Below are 17,109 nucleotides of genomic sequence, written 5' to 3'. Positions count from 1 at the left end.
GGTATCTTCCCTGATTAAAAGCTGTTAAAACTGCCATGACAGGGGCGTCGGTGGTTTAGTGGTAGAGCAGGCGCCCCATATACAAGACTGTTGCCGCAGCGGACCGGGTTCGAGTCCAGCCTGTGGCCCTTTGCTGCATGTCATCCCCCTCTCTCTCCCCCTTTCACACTTACCTATCCTATCCATTAAAGGCAAAAAAATGCCCAAAAACATATTTAAAAAAACAAAACAAAACTGCCATGATAGTATCCAACTCCATTTCCATTGTCAACTCATTAAGTCCAAATGTGTGACTTTGATCCCACAGTGTTAACCCCCGAATTATTACGGTGCAAGACACCTCCTTTTCATCCTGTCTCTATGTCAGTCATTATTCATAATCTACTAATAATGCTTACAATGATCTCTTTGTGACACCAAAGATCATAAATATAAACACTTAGTGCATAAACCTCTCTCAGTCAACAGAATTTGACTTTCCCACGTGGGTCCTAATGATGCAGGATTTCAAATGCCAAACTGTCCTATCAGTCAACAGAACGCCATGTCTACTCCTTTTGTTTGTTTGTAAAAACAAGTGTGTCAAGGCAGTGTGAGCAGGAACCAAACCAGAACTGAAATGCAAGAATGTACCATTTTTCCCTCTGGTGTCGATTAAATGATCTGAACTACAGGTGAGAAAGCACCCAAAGTTTTACAATCAGTGCATGGTGATTGAATCACACTGGTGCACAGGTGTTGATATACTTTACTCTCTCTTCATCAGTGTGTGTTTCTCCTCTTCCCCAAGCTCTTTTTGTAGTTTTTTTAAAGAAGCTGTTCAGGCATTTGTTTAATGTCATGTCAGGTTTAAAATGATTCTTATATAAAGTCTGACCTAAAGATATGTGAAAGCTTTCCTCCTGGAAATGATTACAATGAGTACTTCATTTAAGATTTGTGATCAGAGTCCTTTGTTTTGCTTCACAGAGCAGTCTTTCACACACCAGAGCTTTTAACAGCTTTCGCCTCCTCTTTATCACAAAGAGCAGGAATCAGGACAAGCAGGAAACCTGATCCACAAACTAGCAGAGTCCCCTCCCTGTTGCTCGTCCTTCTCAACATGCAGCGCAAAACCACATTGCAAAACAACCACTGCTGCATTTACAGCCGAGTGAATGCTTGTGGTAAAATGATCTCCAGCTCAACTGACGGGGGATTGTTTTGTCTTCTTTGACTTTGTGGCAAACTTGGATACATGTCTTGGACTTGTTTTTTGGCAACATGCAGACTCAGCTAGTTGGTGTGTGTTTGGCAATCATCGGCTTTCTTGGCACCATCCTTATCTGCGGACTGCCTATGTGGAAGGTGACGGCCTTTGTTGGGGCAAACATCGTCACCTCTCAGGTCTTCTGGGAAGGTTTATGGATGAACTGTGTGATCCAGAGCACGGGTCAATCGCAGTGTAAGGCCTATGACTCCATTCTGGCTTTACCACAGGATCTGCAGGCCTCCAGGGCTCTCATCTGCGTCTCCATCGGCGTCAGCGTGGTGGCCATCGGGCTCACTGTGGTCGGGGCCCGCTGCACCAACTTCTTTCATCGTGACTGGCTGACCAAAGCTAATATTGGCCTGGCTGGAGGTCTGGTGTTTATATTGGCAGGGCTCCTGTGTATTATTCCTGTCAGCTTGTCAGCTCACAGCATCATCACAGGTTTCTACAACCCTCTGCCCACCACGGAGAGGAGGGGAGAGCTCGGGGCTTCCATATATGTGGGCTGGGCGTCTGGAGCTCTGCTCGTTATTGGAGGAGGGGTGTTGTGTAGCACCTACAGATGCTGAGGACAGGGAGAAGAGAGAAGAGGAGAGGACATGGCGTCAAATACATACTGCAGCTGAAAATACTGTGTTTACTGTGATGGACTTTCTTTGCTTAAGTCTTTGATCAAAGCCTCTTTTAATGTTAATTTCAACCTTAATTGAATGCACTATACTGACTTTTTACAACTAATCTTTGTAAAATATTAGAGTGTGTAGCACATTGAAGTGTACAGTGAATTGCATGACCAGGACATACAGTGTTTATGTTTGATTTTAAAGTGAAGAATGAAAAATGAAGATGAAATGGTTGAGCCAATAGTTTGTATATTGTGTTTTTATATATATTTCATGCAGAGATCTGGGTTTATGTGATGTTTTTTAATATGTACAGAGCAAGATATAAATAAGACCCTGAGAGATCACTGCTGTCGTGTTTAATCACAGACTTAAACATTATATTTTAAAGGTCCACTGTGTAGCATTTAGGGACATTTAATGGCAGAAATGTTATAGAATATTCATAACTATGTTTTCATCAGTGTATAATCACCTGAGAATAAGAACTGTTGTGTCGTTGTTACCTTAGAATGAGCCACTTACATCTACCTATGGAGCAGGTCCTCTTCCAAGGAGTCAGCCTGGTTGTTTCTACAGTAGCCCAGATAGGACAAACCCAACAGTGGCTTCACATAGGGACATTCACATTTTAGATTCACATATAGAAACTGTAAAACTGTTGTGAAACTGTAAATGACACAACGTCTCAGTTCACTAGTCGACTTTTTCCCCATCTGTTTCCTCCCACTTGAGTAGTTGAATGACATGTTTGCTGTTTATGGGCATGTTTTGCCATGTCAAATGAAGGAAACTATGAATGTTTGTATGTTTATATCTTAACAAAACAATAAATTCACTTTGTATATTTGTATTTTTGCACAAGCTCTGCATTTTTTTCTGTCTTATTATTTATACAGCTGCAATTTTCAGCCTATTGCCAGTAACACAAGTTGCTTGAATGAAAGAAAAAAATGAAGATTATCTTAAGTGATATGATGCCTAGATAAAAGAAAAATATGTCACTGAGGAAACCTCTGTGCTCTACATCAGCCTTCTCAGTGTGTATAAAAACCTGAAAAACTTGGTTTGGCTCTAGCTCAGAGGTGTTTGAATACTTTGTGATATTTACAGATGGGTCACAACTCGGGACCACGTTTACATATCCCTGTTGATCTTTGTGTCATCTGACTACTGAACGTAACAGAAAAACATAGCAGCTGGAAAGAGCAGTTAACTCTCTATTTCAGCAAAAACAAGACCAGAGAAATGCCTTTTCTGGAGTCACAGTGGATACTTTTGGCGGAATAGCTTCCTTTTTAAAATTAATTGCTATATAACCTAATATTTTTTAAATGGGAGGAAAGGGTATGAAGATCGGGGGTCTGGCACTGGTGCTGATTGGTGTTTTAGGAGTGTGTTTGGCATGTGGACTGCCAATGTGGCGCGAGACATCTTTTGTGGGAGCAAATATTGTGACAGCACAATCGGTAAGTCCATATGCATCACAGAGAAATTCATTTCACATGCTACAAGTTAACTGGGATCATGCTGTGTCCATAACCACAGATACACCTTACAGATTGAAACTGAGGGGGTTAGACTCAGCAAAGCATGGAGGGTCGATATGAAAGTGTGAAGAGTCGGCTATGTAACACGAAAGTCATTAAATTTACATTTGTCAATGCTAGATTACATTTAAATGCTCGGTTTCGTCACTTTAATTTACAAAATGACACAACATAAAATATAAAAGGGCTTTAAAGGGACAGTTCACCCCCAAATCAAAAATACATATTTTTCTTCTTATCTGTGGCACTATTTATCAAGCTGGATTTTTTTGGGGTAACTTGCAGAGTGATGGGGATATTGACCGTAGAGATGTCTGCCTTTTCTTGAATATAGTGGAACGAGATGGCACTAAGCTTGTGGTGCCCAAAGCATCAAAATAATACATTTTAAGAACTTAACAGCAATGTCTCTTCCCAGATATCATGACCCAGTTACTTAAGATAATCCACAGACCTTGTTGTGAGCATTTCATGTGGGAGCTAGTTTTTTTGTTCCGAACTACACCCACCAGCTGCATCACAGTGCAATAGGAAGTGAGCATCTACTCATGAATGAGAGGCTCGTGTTTGTGACAATGCGACATGTAAACACCAATGGCGTCCTCCTCGGCTGAGCTGTAACATGAGCTGCCACAGTGGTGCTAGGTGAGCTAGCAGAAGATGCACGCTTCCTTCTGCACGGTGATCCGGTTGGCGGGTGTAGTTTGGTAGTAAGAAAATAGTTCCTACATTAAACTGCTCACAACAAGGTCCATGGATTATCTTGAAAAAGCAGTTCATGAATTCTAGAAAGAGACATTGCTGTTGAGTTTTTCAAAGGTATTCTTTTAATAGCTCTACAGAGTTTATGGACCAATCCACCTACAACAAAACTTAATGAACATCTTGTCTGGTTTGTTTATATCTTGCTGAAAGGTCCCTCTCTCTGACTCTGTCTTAGGTGTGGGATGGTCTGTGGTTACACTGTATCTTTCAGGCCACAGGTCAGATGCAGTGCAAGAGACACACAACATCCATCACTATGACCTCTGACATCCAAGCTGGACGGGCCCTCACATTGATCTCCATCATCGCCGGCCTCTTGGGCTTCATCGTCACCCTGCTTGGAGGAGATGTAGTCAACTGTAGTGGCGCTCCACCTGATCCCTCAGAGCCTCCAACCAACTCTTCCTCCAGCAAAAAAGTGCTGAAGTTGTATTCATATCATGTAGACTGGGTGTTATGGGGATTTGCAAGAAAACACTATAATATTTACACTGTGGCAATGAGTTTATTTTAGTTTTTAAGAATTCTACTGTCCCCAAAAAAAAAACACAAATGGAGGACCTCTGGTGAAAAATTAGCTATGGGCTATGGATCCTGTATGTTAGTGGTAATTTGAAGAAACACAAATGTATTTAAGAATTTGCACTGTGTAAGAATAATATCAAAATAAATAATACAAATGTTAAAGGTGGTCCTTCTGCAAAACAGAGCCTTAAAATTAAGTAAAAATGTCTAATTCATGTCTAATTCATCCAGTTTATGGTCTCACTCATTTCTCTATAAACAACTGAGGCCATCAAAATAACATTAATATGTTATAATCTGAAAATTTCTGCACATATTCACTGAGCATAGATATATATGGTTTCACTGATATCCTTTGTATTTCTAGGTGTGTCTAGTGGGTGGAGCTCTGTGCATCCTAGCAGGCATCCTCTGCCTGATCTCAGTCAGCTGGTCAGCAGCAGCAACCATCTCACTCTACAATGACCCCTTAGTGGCTGCAGCCCTGAAGAGAGAGGTGGGCTCCTCCATCTACATAGGCTGGGTCTCCTCTGCGCTGCTCCTGCTCGGTGGTGCCTTGATCTGTTGCGTCTGTGGGGAGAAGCAGATAAACCCACCTCCCCGTTACACCTACATGCCGTACAGCACCAACACTCAATACAGCGGCCCTGCATCTCACATGGCCACTCTGAGGTCTGATGTTATAGGACCAAACTCCTCAAGGATGTCTGACCATCGTACGCCAAGTAGGATGATAGAGCACAAAGCCCAAGTGCATGAACATAATCAAGCTCAGAGTGGGCGGTATTATCAGCCTCTGCGGACACCACCAAGATCTGAGCAGGGGACATTTGGTCGTAATCCATCATACAGATCAGGGACACCAGACAAGGCAAAGGGCTTAGTCATGGGATTGAATCCAAATCTGGTGCGTGACATTCCCAGCAGAGCCACAACAGTGCGCAGTGAATATTATTTTAATTCTGTATAAATCTGGATGGATTTGCCTGGATCGTTGCTCTGAGAACGACTGAACACAGCAATCACTTAACTGTGTCACTGATTGTTTCTGTTCACATGTTAATTAATGCTCACTGTCTTGATCTTTTCTTTGGAGGGATCAATAAAATTTGATACCATTGTTATTATTACTTGTGATTTCTGGGTTTACAAGCAGCTGTCATTACAAACTCATACTGTGCAGCCAAACATTTTTCTAACTTGGAAAATTTGCTTTCTAATTCTAGTGGAGTTTCAAAATATCCCAAACACTTCCAGTATATTTTTCATGGTGCAGCCATAAAAAAATGGAGTCTTAGGTTTGAACATAAACTTAATTTACCTCAATGACGAACTGGTACTGTACAAGATGAAACAAGACATCCATTAACAGTGTGAAATAATTTCAATTTAGTGAAATTCAATTCAATACCGTCATTTAAATGGTATGTTAACAGATTAATTTTATAACTTGCATTGCTCTTTAACCACACTTAAATAATAATACAATAATGCCAATATGGAAATGTAATACTATGGACAAATATTGAATTTCCATATATGAAATGCATTTACAGATGAAGTCACAGAATATATAACAAACGAAAAATGAAACCTATTGAAACAATTTTATTAACTAACATGTATGTCTTGCCTATTTTTGTATATTATGTTATTGTAATAAACTTGCATATGTAAATTAAATGTATATCCATAACATATATAGTAGCAACATAAAACACTGTATAAAAATCTATCATATAGATATTTTTTAATATATCTACATACTGTAAAACTCGGGCTTTTATTTGTTTAAATCACTGAATTCACCAGGTCTGTATTTGGTACAGGCCTTTCATTCCTTTCACACAAAAACTGTTGCTCAGCAAAGATGAAAAAATACAATCAAATTGTTTGTTTAAACCAGTATGAATAGTATTTGTTTAAAATTGTGAGTAATTTCTATTAAAAAAAACCCTTTTAATTCTTTTGATCTGTTGAAATTGGACATGTAATTTGAGGTGGCCAACAACCCGGTTTTATACACCCGAAGAACATCTATAAAAACCAAACAAACAAACAAACAAAAAAATTAACTGCTTGGCAACCAGACCAGGCTTCTTATTGAGAAAGATGTTTATTTGTAAAAACGTGTAGCCACACTGGGCTAGTAAAAGGGACTTTTAATTGAAATTTTGCTGTATACAGATTTTACTATAGGTATTTCATATATGTTATGAACATATATTTTCATAAATCCAGACAATGCATGTATGTGAGAATAATATATTGCCTCACAGGTAACATATATGGCAACATCACTCTTGACATAGTAGCACACAAGTCATATATGACATTTCCATGTTTTTCTGAGTTGTGCTTGAAAAAAAATAGATTTTTATTAGATTAAAATAAAAGTATGAATACTCACTTTTGCTGTAGCCTGGTGCCAATTTGTATTTTAGGGGTAAAATCACAGGCCTGTAAGACAGCAATCATAATCTGAAGACTGTGGAAAAGACTTTACCCTTATTTCATACTCTTTTCTGGTTTGTGAATGAATGACTGAAGCTCTGCTACAGCTTTAAAGTGCCACAAACTTGCTGAAGTGTCAGATTTGCGTTAGAGGAAAACCTTTGCTGCACATTACCTGCTGCATTATCTGCTGTGTCACTGAGCAGCATAGTGAACACTGACCACATCTACAGGCGGTGCTCTGCTGACCCCCCTCTGCTGTGAGAAGAACAGGAGGGAATTTCCCTGCGGGGATGTTGTCATGTGTGCATTCAAACACCTACATGTCATTGTACTCTACTGGTATCGATAGGCGTGAGTGTAATCACTCAGGAAGTGATGTGCTCTGTCTGGGACTCATGAGCATTTACACACACAGTGGATGACTGTTACCTGTTACTGATATTGTAAGAATTCTGATTTCTCAAGAGGAGCTTCATTACTTGAGGATTTAAGAGGTGATTTTTTTTTTGTTTTAAGGCAACATGAATAATTGTACTGGGTGACATGAGTAATAAATCACACCTGGATGCTCTCACAGGTGTGAAAAACAGTTTCATTTAATTTGAAATGAATCACAATAAAGTAGAAACTAAGACTGAAACTGAGTCTTTTATATCCTCCAAATAAACACAGTTTGAGTGTCTTCATTACTGGTAAATTATTTCAAAATCATCTTGCTTGTGTGTTGATGAGAGACAAATTGTCTGCGTGCTGTATTTCAGTGATATTTGACCTTTTGGGGGCTCTATGTGCATCTCTGTTGACAGGAAATCTGGTCAGGTGACATTTCTCCACAAACCAGTTTCAGCTGAGAGGCGACGGCGGCAAACTCCTCCTCTGACTTCTCCCTCAACAACAGAAAACCTGTAAGTGAGGTAGCCCTGTTCTTCTAAGTGGGCAATAAAAACCTCTGCCCGCTCCTCACAGACGAATTACTCCAGCTCTCTGCAGCACGCAGGCTCACCTCTTTGAAGAGACAGACAGAGCTTCAGCATGGTGTCTGGCGGAAGACAGATTCTGGGTTTGGCCCTGGCCATCATCGGTTTTCTGGGCAGCATCATCATCTGCGCTCTCCCCACCTGGAAAGTCACAGCCTTCATTGGAGCCAACATCGTCACTTCTCAGGTAATCTGGGAGGGTCTGTGGATGAACTGTGTGACCCAGAGTACAGGCCAGATGCAGTGCAAAGTCTACGACTCTCTCCTGGCCTTACCCCAAGACCTGCAGGCTGCCAGAGCACTCACCATCATCGCCATCATCGCTGGGGTCTTTGGGATCCTTCTTGGTGTGGTCGGGGGCAAGTGCACCAACTTTGTGGAGGACGAAAGGCAAAAATGCAAAGTGGCCATCGCTGCCGGAATTGTCTTTATTATCGCAGGCCTTTTGGTGCTGATCCCCGTCTGCTGGACCGCCAACACAATCATTCGTGATTTCTACAACCCCATCATGACCAACGCTCAGAGGAGGGAGCTGGGAGCCTCGCTCTACATCGGCTGGGGCTCCGCGGGGCTGCTGTTCCTGGGTGGGGGCCTCCTCTGCAGCTCCTGTCCCCCCAGAGATGAGAATGACTATGATGTGAAGTACGCCAAGGCTCGCTCTATGGAAAGCAGCAAGGCCTACGTTTAGATCTTCAGTGAGAAGCAGAACTGGGACAGTCTGTTAGAAAGTGATAAGACAAAGAGTTTAGGAAAGTTTTACCTTCTGTTTGTCCCATGAGGATAAGTTCATTCAGAAAAATAATGTTTATGATGTGGTTGGGAACTTTTGCAATATGAACGTGTAACTTGTGCATGTGTTTTAGTCTTAAAAACATCCATAAGAATCATAAATGTTTGCATTTTTTTATCTTATAAGTTGGACACTTTCATACAGTTTTTTGTTTATGTTTCAAACACTCACACATGATGTTCTCCATGGCATGAGAGATTCAGAATATGACTGCTATATGTGAAATACATTATCTATTTATATGAAATCTGCCTGTGCAGTCACTGTTTCTGTTGAAATCTGATGATTTCTGCTATTTCTCGATCAAATTAGAATGATTATGTAAGTGATTCACTAAGAAGCTGTTTGAATATAACTTTCTGAGTCAGTGTTTTTATCTGTATACTGTTAACATTTAAATCAGTTGTAAAACGCATTGCTGTGAGTGTGTGAGACTGTTTTCTTGAGACCTCCTGTCACTGTGTTTTTTTCTCTTTGAAGGGAAGAACAGTTACAGGGATAACGTGCCAAAGAACTGGCTGAACTGTGGATCTGGTTTTTCCAGTGTACATGAAAGAATCCTTGCAAACAGGTTGTGTCACAATGTGAGCTTCCTGCCAAAGAGACGTTGTTAAATAAACAAAGAGACTGAGTGATACCTGTCTGTTTGTGTGTGTGTGTGTAGTAATCCCTCTTTTTTCCTGTAAAACTGGTCAGGTTTGTAAACTTTTGCACAAGAGAGCAAGATTTCTTGTGTCCTTTAAGAGTAAGGAATTGTACAGAAATTAAAATTGAGTTTGTCATAAATGTTGTGAGGGGCAAAATGAATAGACAGAACAAAGTATCCCTCTGAACTTTACAAGGACAGCAAGATTAAAGATTATTTTGAGCCTCATTAAAAGGCTAGGGTGTGTGTGTGTGTGTGTGTGTGTGTGTGGAGAGAGACAGGTTTTCCATGTTTCAAACAGGGTTTTTTTCTGCGCAGTCACCGCTGTTAGAATGAAACTGGTTTTCCCCCAGGAGATTGTGTTTCACATCATTCTGCATCCTGCGTTTCTGCTTACACGAATGCATTCTGCTTACACGCATAATTTACATGCACAAAAGTCTTGCCAGAGGATGCAACACACACACACTGAGCCCACACAAGTATTAACTTTTGAACCAAATCAAATCCCTCTTTTTTTTAAAATGTTCAATCCAATTCAGCGTTTCAACAGAAAGATGGTGTGTGACAGAATCAAGACGATGTCTCATGAGTGTTTATCTTCAAACATGTTTGAAGCCCAGAGGTCTATCGTTCTTTCTGCCTCATCTAAAGCTCATCGTTTCCAAAATAATCTTGTCAGACAAAGATAATAAGGGAGGGAATATGATGTCACGGTTTCACAGCTACCTCTCTCTCTCTTGCTCTGGTTTTCTGTCAACCTCCTCCCCTTTTGTTTCCCTATAGAGTAGGTGTGGTGCATGTGCACCTGGCCAGTAGCACACAGGCAGCCGCTCAGGTGACAGAAAAGAAAGAGAACTCTCAGGTAGAGAAATAAAGAGAGAGGGGACAGAGGGAGACAGAGGGGGAGGAGAGGACAGCAGTTAGGGATACAAAGGAGGAGGGGCAGAGACAAAGGAAAAGTAGGCTGTAAACAAATGAACTGAGACTGAACAGGAACACACCTGGAGTCAAGTAAAAGCTGCTGAAGGCCAGACGGGCAACTGAAATAGCCAGAGAAGTCTCTGCGTTCCTGGGACAGATACTTAAACAACATTGCAACTGTGGGAAGAGAAAATGGAGGCATGTGACAACGGCAACATCACACGTTGAGAAAGACAAACAAAAGCTCACGGAGAAATACAAGAGAGGAGAAGAGTCACCAGGAGTGAAAGTAAGAAAAGCTCCACAGAGAAACATAAAAACATCAGAACACTTTTCACCAGTCTGTGAGGATTTCTCAAGCAGCCTCAGAGATCTCTTTACCACCTCTGCATCATGGCCTCTATGGGGATACAGATGCTCGCCAGTGCCCTGTGCCTCGCGGGGTGGGCAGGGGTCATCATCAGCTGTATACTGCCCATGTGGCGGGTCACGGCCTTCGTGGGAAGCACCATCGTCACCTCCCAGACCATCTGGGAGGGGATCTGGATGACTTGTGTGGTCCAGAGCACAGGGCAGCTCCAGTGTAAACCTTATGAGTCTCTCCTTGCTCTCAGCGCAGACTTGCAGGCCGCCAGGGCACTCATCGTCCTCGCCATTACTACGGGCAGCATAGGCCTCATTTTGGCCTTTGTTGGAGGGAAGTGCACTCGCTTCTTGGATGAAGAAGGAGGTGGGGTTAAGGGCAAGGTGGCTGTAGCAGCAGGGGCAGTTTTGATTGTCACAGGGCTGCTGTGTTTGATTCCCACCTCGTGGGCAGCTGGGGCTGTGGTGAGGAAGTTCTACAGTGCCTCTGTAGATGCTCAGCGCAGGGAGATTGGAGCCTGCCTCTACATCGGCTGGGGAGCATCCATCCTGCTTATTCTGGGAGGGGGTCTGTTCATCAGCTCAACATGCCCCCTCAAAGCCCACGACGCAGACAAGAGCCCCTCTGTCCGCTACCTGGTGGTCCGCTCCTCCAACGGGTCCCACCAGACTGGCTCTCAGCGCAGCAGAGCAACAGCTCAGCCTGTTGGAGCGGTATTTCCCAGGTCTCAGAGCTACGATGGGGCATCGACAAAGCCCCCGCTGTACACAAGGCCTCCCTGGGAGGATGGGTCCGAGCAGAACTCGAGGCTTGAGTCAGAGACATCATGGGCACCATCAACGAAGTCTCAATTGAAAAGGCCGGAGTCAACAAAGTCTGAATACAGTGAGGCACCGTCTACAAAGTCTCAGCTCAAACGAGCAGAGATGGAAGAGACTTTATCAGTCAAGAGTGACAATGAGGACGTGTCCACAAATCCAGCAAGAACATACCTATAAAATGGACACACACACACACACACACACACACACACACACACACACACACACACACACACACACACACACACACACAAATGCAGAGCACATCTATACTTACTTATGTTTACACACACAATAGAAGTCTTTCATACTAAGAGTTATTTAGAAATAGTAGTTCACTTATTTTGTGACTGTTTACATGCAAAGTAGTTCATGGTTTTTAACTACAGTTATCCTCATACTTCACCATGTTGCTTTGATAGAAGGACAGAAGGGAAAAGGTTTGGTCTACATTTGTTAATATGAAGGAGAATAGCAGCTTAAGTTGAGTTTAAGAGCAAATACAGTGACAAAATCAATCCTGGTGCAAATGAAGTATGCTATCTTTGTCATTGTTTTAAGAAATGGACTTCTACATCACTGACATTTGTTTTGGCATGTTATGTTCGACCTGTTAATGTGGAGCATTACACTGATATCAACTATTTTTCATTCTCACTGTTTAAATGCACTAAATGAGGATGATTCCGTCTGCAGTACAAATTTTACCTCAAACTTATTAGCTTGTTTGTTTCTGCTGGATGTACAGCACCCTGAATGCAACAAATTTGAGCCTATTTTCCATCATTACATTAACTTGATACTAAGGAATTTTATACTCAAGCATGTGTGCTCGTTTGATGAGCTCTACATATTTTTGTCACAACTGTGAAATGAGATTTTATGTTTATTTTGATGTACAGATTTTATTGGTGAATATCTGCGTACCTACTTCTTAATAAATGACTGTAATATAATCGAGCCAGTCTTTTTCACTGATCTAAATGTTTTAAACATGTTAACATGTCACACATGACCTGAAAAGAACCTTTGCTCTATAGTTTACAGCATCCCCCTGGACTTTCAGTCCTCTCTCTGGCTATTAAAATCTACAGGACAAACTGGTTTGACAGAGAGTGTGTTGACAGCGCAGGTGTGCAGGGTTAGAGGAGGGAGGCACGGTGTGTTTGTGGAGGATTCAGACTCTGTCTTTTAATCAGGTTTATGAAACATCTGTTGTTGGGGATTTGTAAATTCAGATGTGGAGTAGCATTCATATCTAGTCATAATCTCAGCCTGACAGTTGTCTTAAACACATAAGTTTTACTTAAGAGACAACCTTGTGTTTTGGAGAGATTGACAAAAACTCCTAAAATTGTATCTACATACATGAGCAGGTTATTTAAAAATAAAACTACACTGAAGAAAGCCAAAAATGTTTGAAATAAAGTTCTGTAGTTCTGACCCACCAGTAGGCCACTTATCAGGACTGATGTTCATGCTTGTCTCATAGCACTATAAAAACACTGCCATCTCGTGGTTAGTGGTGCACACAAAAACATTAGACCCCGTCAGATCAAAAATATACTGCACCAAATTGTTGAATAATTCAATAAATCTCCATCTATCTGTTCATCTATCTGTCCCCAACATACTAAGAGAGATTTGTAGTGATCCAGTGGGAAATATCTGATTATATTTAACATCAAAGACATTTCTGTTTGCCAAAAAGATAGCTACAGCATCTTATGTTATTTGCATGTATTATCACACAACACCAGCACAATTTGCTTTTGAACTTTGCTGACAGGACACAAGAGTACATGTGTACATGTGTTTTGCAAGTCTGCTATTTCTATAAGTAGTGTCGAGTTATTTGATTTGTGTATCTTAATATTGCTCTTTGCAAGTCTGGTGTCCAAAGACTTTTAATTTATTGTTGATCATTTATGCAGGGGGTGTCTCTTTTCTGGTTAATTAAAACTAGCTGATAATTAGTTGTATGTACAGGCTGTGAAGTGCTGTCTATAGAGATTGAATGTACTGTTGGTTTGGAGAGTCATGTTGCTTATGTTATTCCACTAGCACACGTAACCGAGTGATGCCACTCAACAGTAGGCCTAATTTTACTTGAGTACAATATTCTAGTACTTTTTTTTCACCTCTGCAAAGAACAGAGAAACTCAGATTAATACACACAGAGGCACTGTGACTTCACTCTCGGCTTAGAACACCATTGATCCACTGTGTCTGTACATAGTTGTTGCTTGTTTTGTATTTTGATGCATTGATGAACAGATATTTGTTTTTAACACGATTTTTTGATGTATTAGTGCACATCTTTGACTAGAAAGATGTCTGTAAGATCAATGATTGCCTATAAAAATTATTTACATGAACACAAACGCTGCCATCCTGTGGTTAACCTGTATATCATTGCAAGATTCCATACTTTAAGAATTCCACAACTCTACAAATGTCTGACATTTCAGTTTCCAACATAGATTTTGTCTCTTTCTTTTACCAGCCTACATCCCAACTCGGGTTAATGTGGCTCATGTGGTGTATCAGAAAAATTTCAATCAGGCTTTACAGCGTGGTGCGATTCAGATTTTAATCTAAAAGTTCATGGAAATTTCTAATATAGCTTTTATGTATGAAGACATACACTCAGTGATGACAACCAGAACTTCAATTAGTCTTGGGTTTATTTGAGTGTTGTTTTGATGTGATGACACAAGAAGGAGGTCAGAATCACTTTATTTGATACATACAGTAAATGTACAGATGTTTGTCTTGGAGGCACAACAGAGTGTGTGACAAGTCAATCACACATCAGCCTGAACAACACCCTCACAGTGTGAAGAGAAGAGAGCCACTGAAGGTGCTGTGGTTATTCTCATTGTCAAAGACAGACTGGCCTGATGGGAGAACCAGGTGAATTTCATCTCCTGTCATCAGCTCCAAGACAACAGAGTTAGTCAAATACTCAGAACCTATGTCTTCCTTTCGCTCGACATTAGACATGATCCGCTGGTTGTTCTTGTACACATACACACCCATAAGACCTGCCTGGCTACCACACACAGTGAACTGGAGATAGTAGACCCCTTTGACTGGTGCTGTGAAGAAACCTATGGAGTAAAAATAGAAAATGGAAAACAGTAACAACATGTTCATGTAGATCTATTAGACCACACATGATCATGTGACCTGCAGTATATTACCTGTAGCTGGATTGTAAGCATTGCCAATGTTGGTGAAGACTTTGCTGTATTTCAGTGTAATGTTGGTGTTGTATGGTCCTAGATCTCTGTCATCAGTCAGAGCTGTGTAAAAGGCCACCTTTGGTTTCTCTGTTAACACAAAAAAAGTAAATCATGTCATTAATTATGTCATTAAAATTGTGTGTGTGTGTGTGTGTGTGTGTGTGTGTGTGTGTGTGTGTTACAATCATCACCTGCATTTTCTCTCTCCAGCTGGTCAATCCTGGACTTGCTGAGGAGAAGTTCACTCTCACTGCTGCTCAGTCTGGTCTGTAAGTCTGGAGTTAATGCAGTGACAGTTAATTACAGAGCAGAGCAGACTGTTAACATGCACAACAAGTTATATACAGTAACCTGACCCTCATGCTTTTTCAAAACGGCAACTTCCATCATTCATTATATAAACTGTGACAAAGACCATCACCTCCCTCGTTCTATTAGTGCTGATATCTCTCTTTCATACTTTTGATGTGTTTACAAGTGTACTGATTAAAGTCACACCACATTCATATAAAACTGCAGCAGCTGCACGAACACCTTGAGCTCCACCACCATGTCTCTCAGTGCCCTCACCTCTGCCCAGATGTGGGTGGTTTGCTTTGTGGTTGACTCAGCGGATTCCTCAGCTGCATCTCTTGGAGCTGTCTCCTGAAACTCACTGATCTCACCCACCTGTCCGAGGCCTCCACCCTCCCCCTGAGCCCCTGACCCACACAGAGCCAGCAGCAACAACAGCAAACCAACAACAACCCTCATTGTCCACTTACACGTCTTCACAAAGGTACAGTGGTAGAGTCGGCCTGTCTTATGTAGTCTCCAAACTTCAGCTGGCTGAACCAATGGGAAAAACAACAAGTGTTTTTGCTTGATAGTTTGAGTCAAGGCCTCAGATGATTCAATACGATCTCTGTGCTGCTGAGAAAATACAAGCTGCTACAGGCTGCTGCAACACTTTGACTATAATCCCCTCTCATGCAGTCACAGCTGTGCATACACCCTGTTTATTAATACACACACAGACAAACAGTCACAGAAACACACTTATCCTAATGCTGAGGCCTTTTAGTGTGACTGAGGGTTATTTGAATCAGTTCAGAGAAGGCTCTGTCTCACTACTCATCTCATTCTCTCTGATATATTATAAACTGATATAAAAACTGTCCTCTGTCAGAACATCGTGATGATAGTCTTTTGCATCTTATATCATGTTTTATCTTGTAAATTATTTGTTAAATCTCTGAAGCCCAGAGAAAGTTAATATCTGCTCTCTTGAACCCTCTGGTGGTAAAACAAGTTACTGTAACTCATTGGAAAATGTATAAGACCTTCAGATTGCTCAACTGTGGTCAGGGGTCAAAGGTCAGGGGGTCTGATAATCATACACTCTCACTAGATACAAGGTAGAAACCCTCTTGTAGCATTTGAACGATTCACATGGTGAAGGTTTGTTTAGATTGTTGATTATACAGTATTTATTATTATACAGTTTGTTTTGAGTGGCTGACCTCTGTATAGCAGCTGTTGAACCCCGTTTGCCTTCAGAACTGCCTTGATTCTTGGTGGCAAAGATTTAACAAGGTGCTGGAAACATTCCTCAGAGATTAGATTAGATTAAGAGATACTGACATGATAGCATCCCACAGTTGCCGCAGATTTGTCGGCTGCACATCCATGATGCGAATCTCCTGCTCCACCACATCCCAAAGGTGCTCTATTGGATTGAGATCTGGTGACTGTGGAGGCCATTGGAGTACAGTGAACTCATTGTCATGTTCAAGAAACCAGTTTGAGATGATTTGAGCTTTGTGACATGGTGCATTATCCTGCTGGAAGTAGCCATCAGAAAATGGGTACACTGTGGTCATAAAGGGATGGACACGGTCAGCAACAATACTCAGGTAGGCTGTGGTGTTTAAACCATGCTCAGTTAGTACTAAGAGGCCCAAAGTGCCACCTGTGAAAAAAATTATTTGCATTCTGAGAATAAAGTCAGAATCCTGAACATCTTTCCTGTCGTCATCTTTGCACTCTTTTTCTCCTTTTTCATCTTTGCCTTCTCTTTGTCCATTTTTAAAGCGAGCTGCTGAAAAGGCAGAGACAGCATATAATTCAGTATTTTCTCTGAAAGGCTGAATCTGAAATATATGTCATAATCCAACAAGTTATTATT

The 17,109-nt window shown here is 41.3% G+C and overlaps 4 protein-coding genes and 1 long non-coding RNA gene across 5 annotated transcripts; 4 read left to right on the top strand and 1 right to left on the bottom strand.

Moving 5' to 3' along the window:
• The first annotated feature begins 1,077 nt into the window (after positions 1–1,077).
• LOC117262899 (claudin-4-like) lies at positions 1,078–2,728 on the top strand. Its single transcript, XM_033636091.2, has one exon. It carries the CDS (start codon positions 1,264–1,266, stop codon positions 1,819–1,821), a length of 558 nt encoding a protein of 185 aa, XP_033491982.1. The 5' UTR covers positions 1,078–1,263; the 3' UTR covers positions 1,822–2,728.
• Positions 2,729–3,036: 308 nt separating this feature from the next.
• LOC117262883 (claudin-4-like) lies at positions 3,037–5,839 on the top strand. Its single transcript, XM_033636072.2, has 3 exons — positions 3,037–3,344; positions 4,366–4,608; positions 5,083–5,839. The coding sequence occupies exons 1-3, from the start codon at positions 3,210–3,212 to the stop codon at positions 5,683–5,685; spliced, it is 981 nt and encodes a 326-aa protein (XP_033491963.1). The 5' UTR covers positions 3,037–3,209; the 3' UTR covers positions 5,686–5,839.
• Positions 5,840–8,067: 2,228 nt separating this feature from the next.
• Positions 8,068–9,576, top strand: LOC117263228 (claudin-4-like). The gene has a single exon (XM_033636446.2). The coding sequence runs from the start codon at positions 8,205–8,207 to the stop codon at positions 8,835–8,837; it is 633 nt and encodes a 210-aa protein (XP_033492337.1). The 5' UTR covers positions 8,068–8,204; the 3' UTR covers positions 8,838–9,576.
• Positions 9,577–10,418: 842 nt separating this feature from the next.
• Positions 10,419–12,654, top strand: LOC117263917 (claudin-4-like). The gene has a single exon (XM_033637655.2). It carries the CDS (start codon positions 10,903–10,905, stop codon positions 11,869–11,871), a length of 969 nt encoding a protein of 322 aa, XP_033493546.2. The 5' UTR covers positions 10,419–10,902; the 3' UTR covers positions 11,872–12,654.
• Positions 12,655–14,363: 1,709 nt separating this feature from the next.
• Positions 14,364–15,789, bottom strand: LOC144464587 (uncharacterized). Its single transcript, XR_013492271.1, has 4 exons — positions 15,513–15,789; positions 15,134–15,217; positions 14,901–15,029; positions 14,364–14,807 (listed from the first exon to the last, which is right to left on the bottom strand). It is a non-coding gene; the product is annotated as an uncharacterized LOC144464587 (long non-coding RNA).
• Positions 15,790–17,109: the final 1,320 nt, after the last annotated feature.

This window comes from Epinephelus lanceolatus, chromosome 11 (genome assembly GCF_041903045.1).
Source record: "Epinephelus lanceolatus isolate andai-2023 chromosome 11, ASM4190304v1, whole genome shotgun sequence".
Lineage (NCBI taxonomy): Eukaryota > Metazoa > Chordata > Actinopteri > Perciformes > Serranidae > Epinephelus > Epinephelus lanceolatus.
The sequence above is the reverse complement of the archived record's forward strand: the minus strand, read 5'-3'. Positions and strand labels throughout refer to the sequence as shown.

Coding starts and splice junctions, on each gene's coding strand:
- LOC117263917 (XM_033637655.2), top strand. CDS start 10,903: ATGGCCTCTATGGGGATACAGATGCTCGCCAGTGCCCTGTGCCTCGCG.
- LOC117262899 (XM_033636091.2), top strand. CDS start 1,264: ATGCAGACTCAGCTAGTTGGTGTGTGTTTGGCAATCATCGGCTTTCTT.
- LOC117262883 (XM_033636072.2), top strand. CDS start 3,210: ATGGGAGGAAAGGGTATGAAGATCGGGGGTCTGGCACTGGTGCTGATT. Junction 3,345..4,365: donor ATATTGTGACAGCACAATCG/GTAAGTCCATAT, acceptor ACTCTGTCTTAG/GTGTGGGATGGTCTGTGGTT. Junction 4,609..5,082: donor ACTCTTCCTCCAGCAAAAAA/GTGCTGAAGTTG, acceptor TTGTATTTCTAG/GTGTGTCTAGTGGGTGGAGC.
- LOC117263228 (XM_033636446.2), top strand. CDS start 8,205: ATGGTGTCTGGCGGAAGACAGATTCTGGGTTTGGCCCTGGCCATCATC.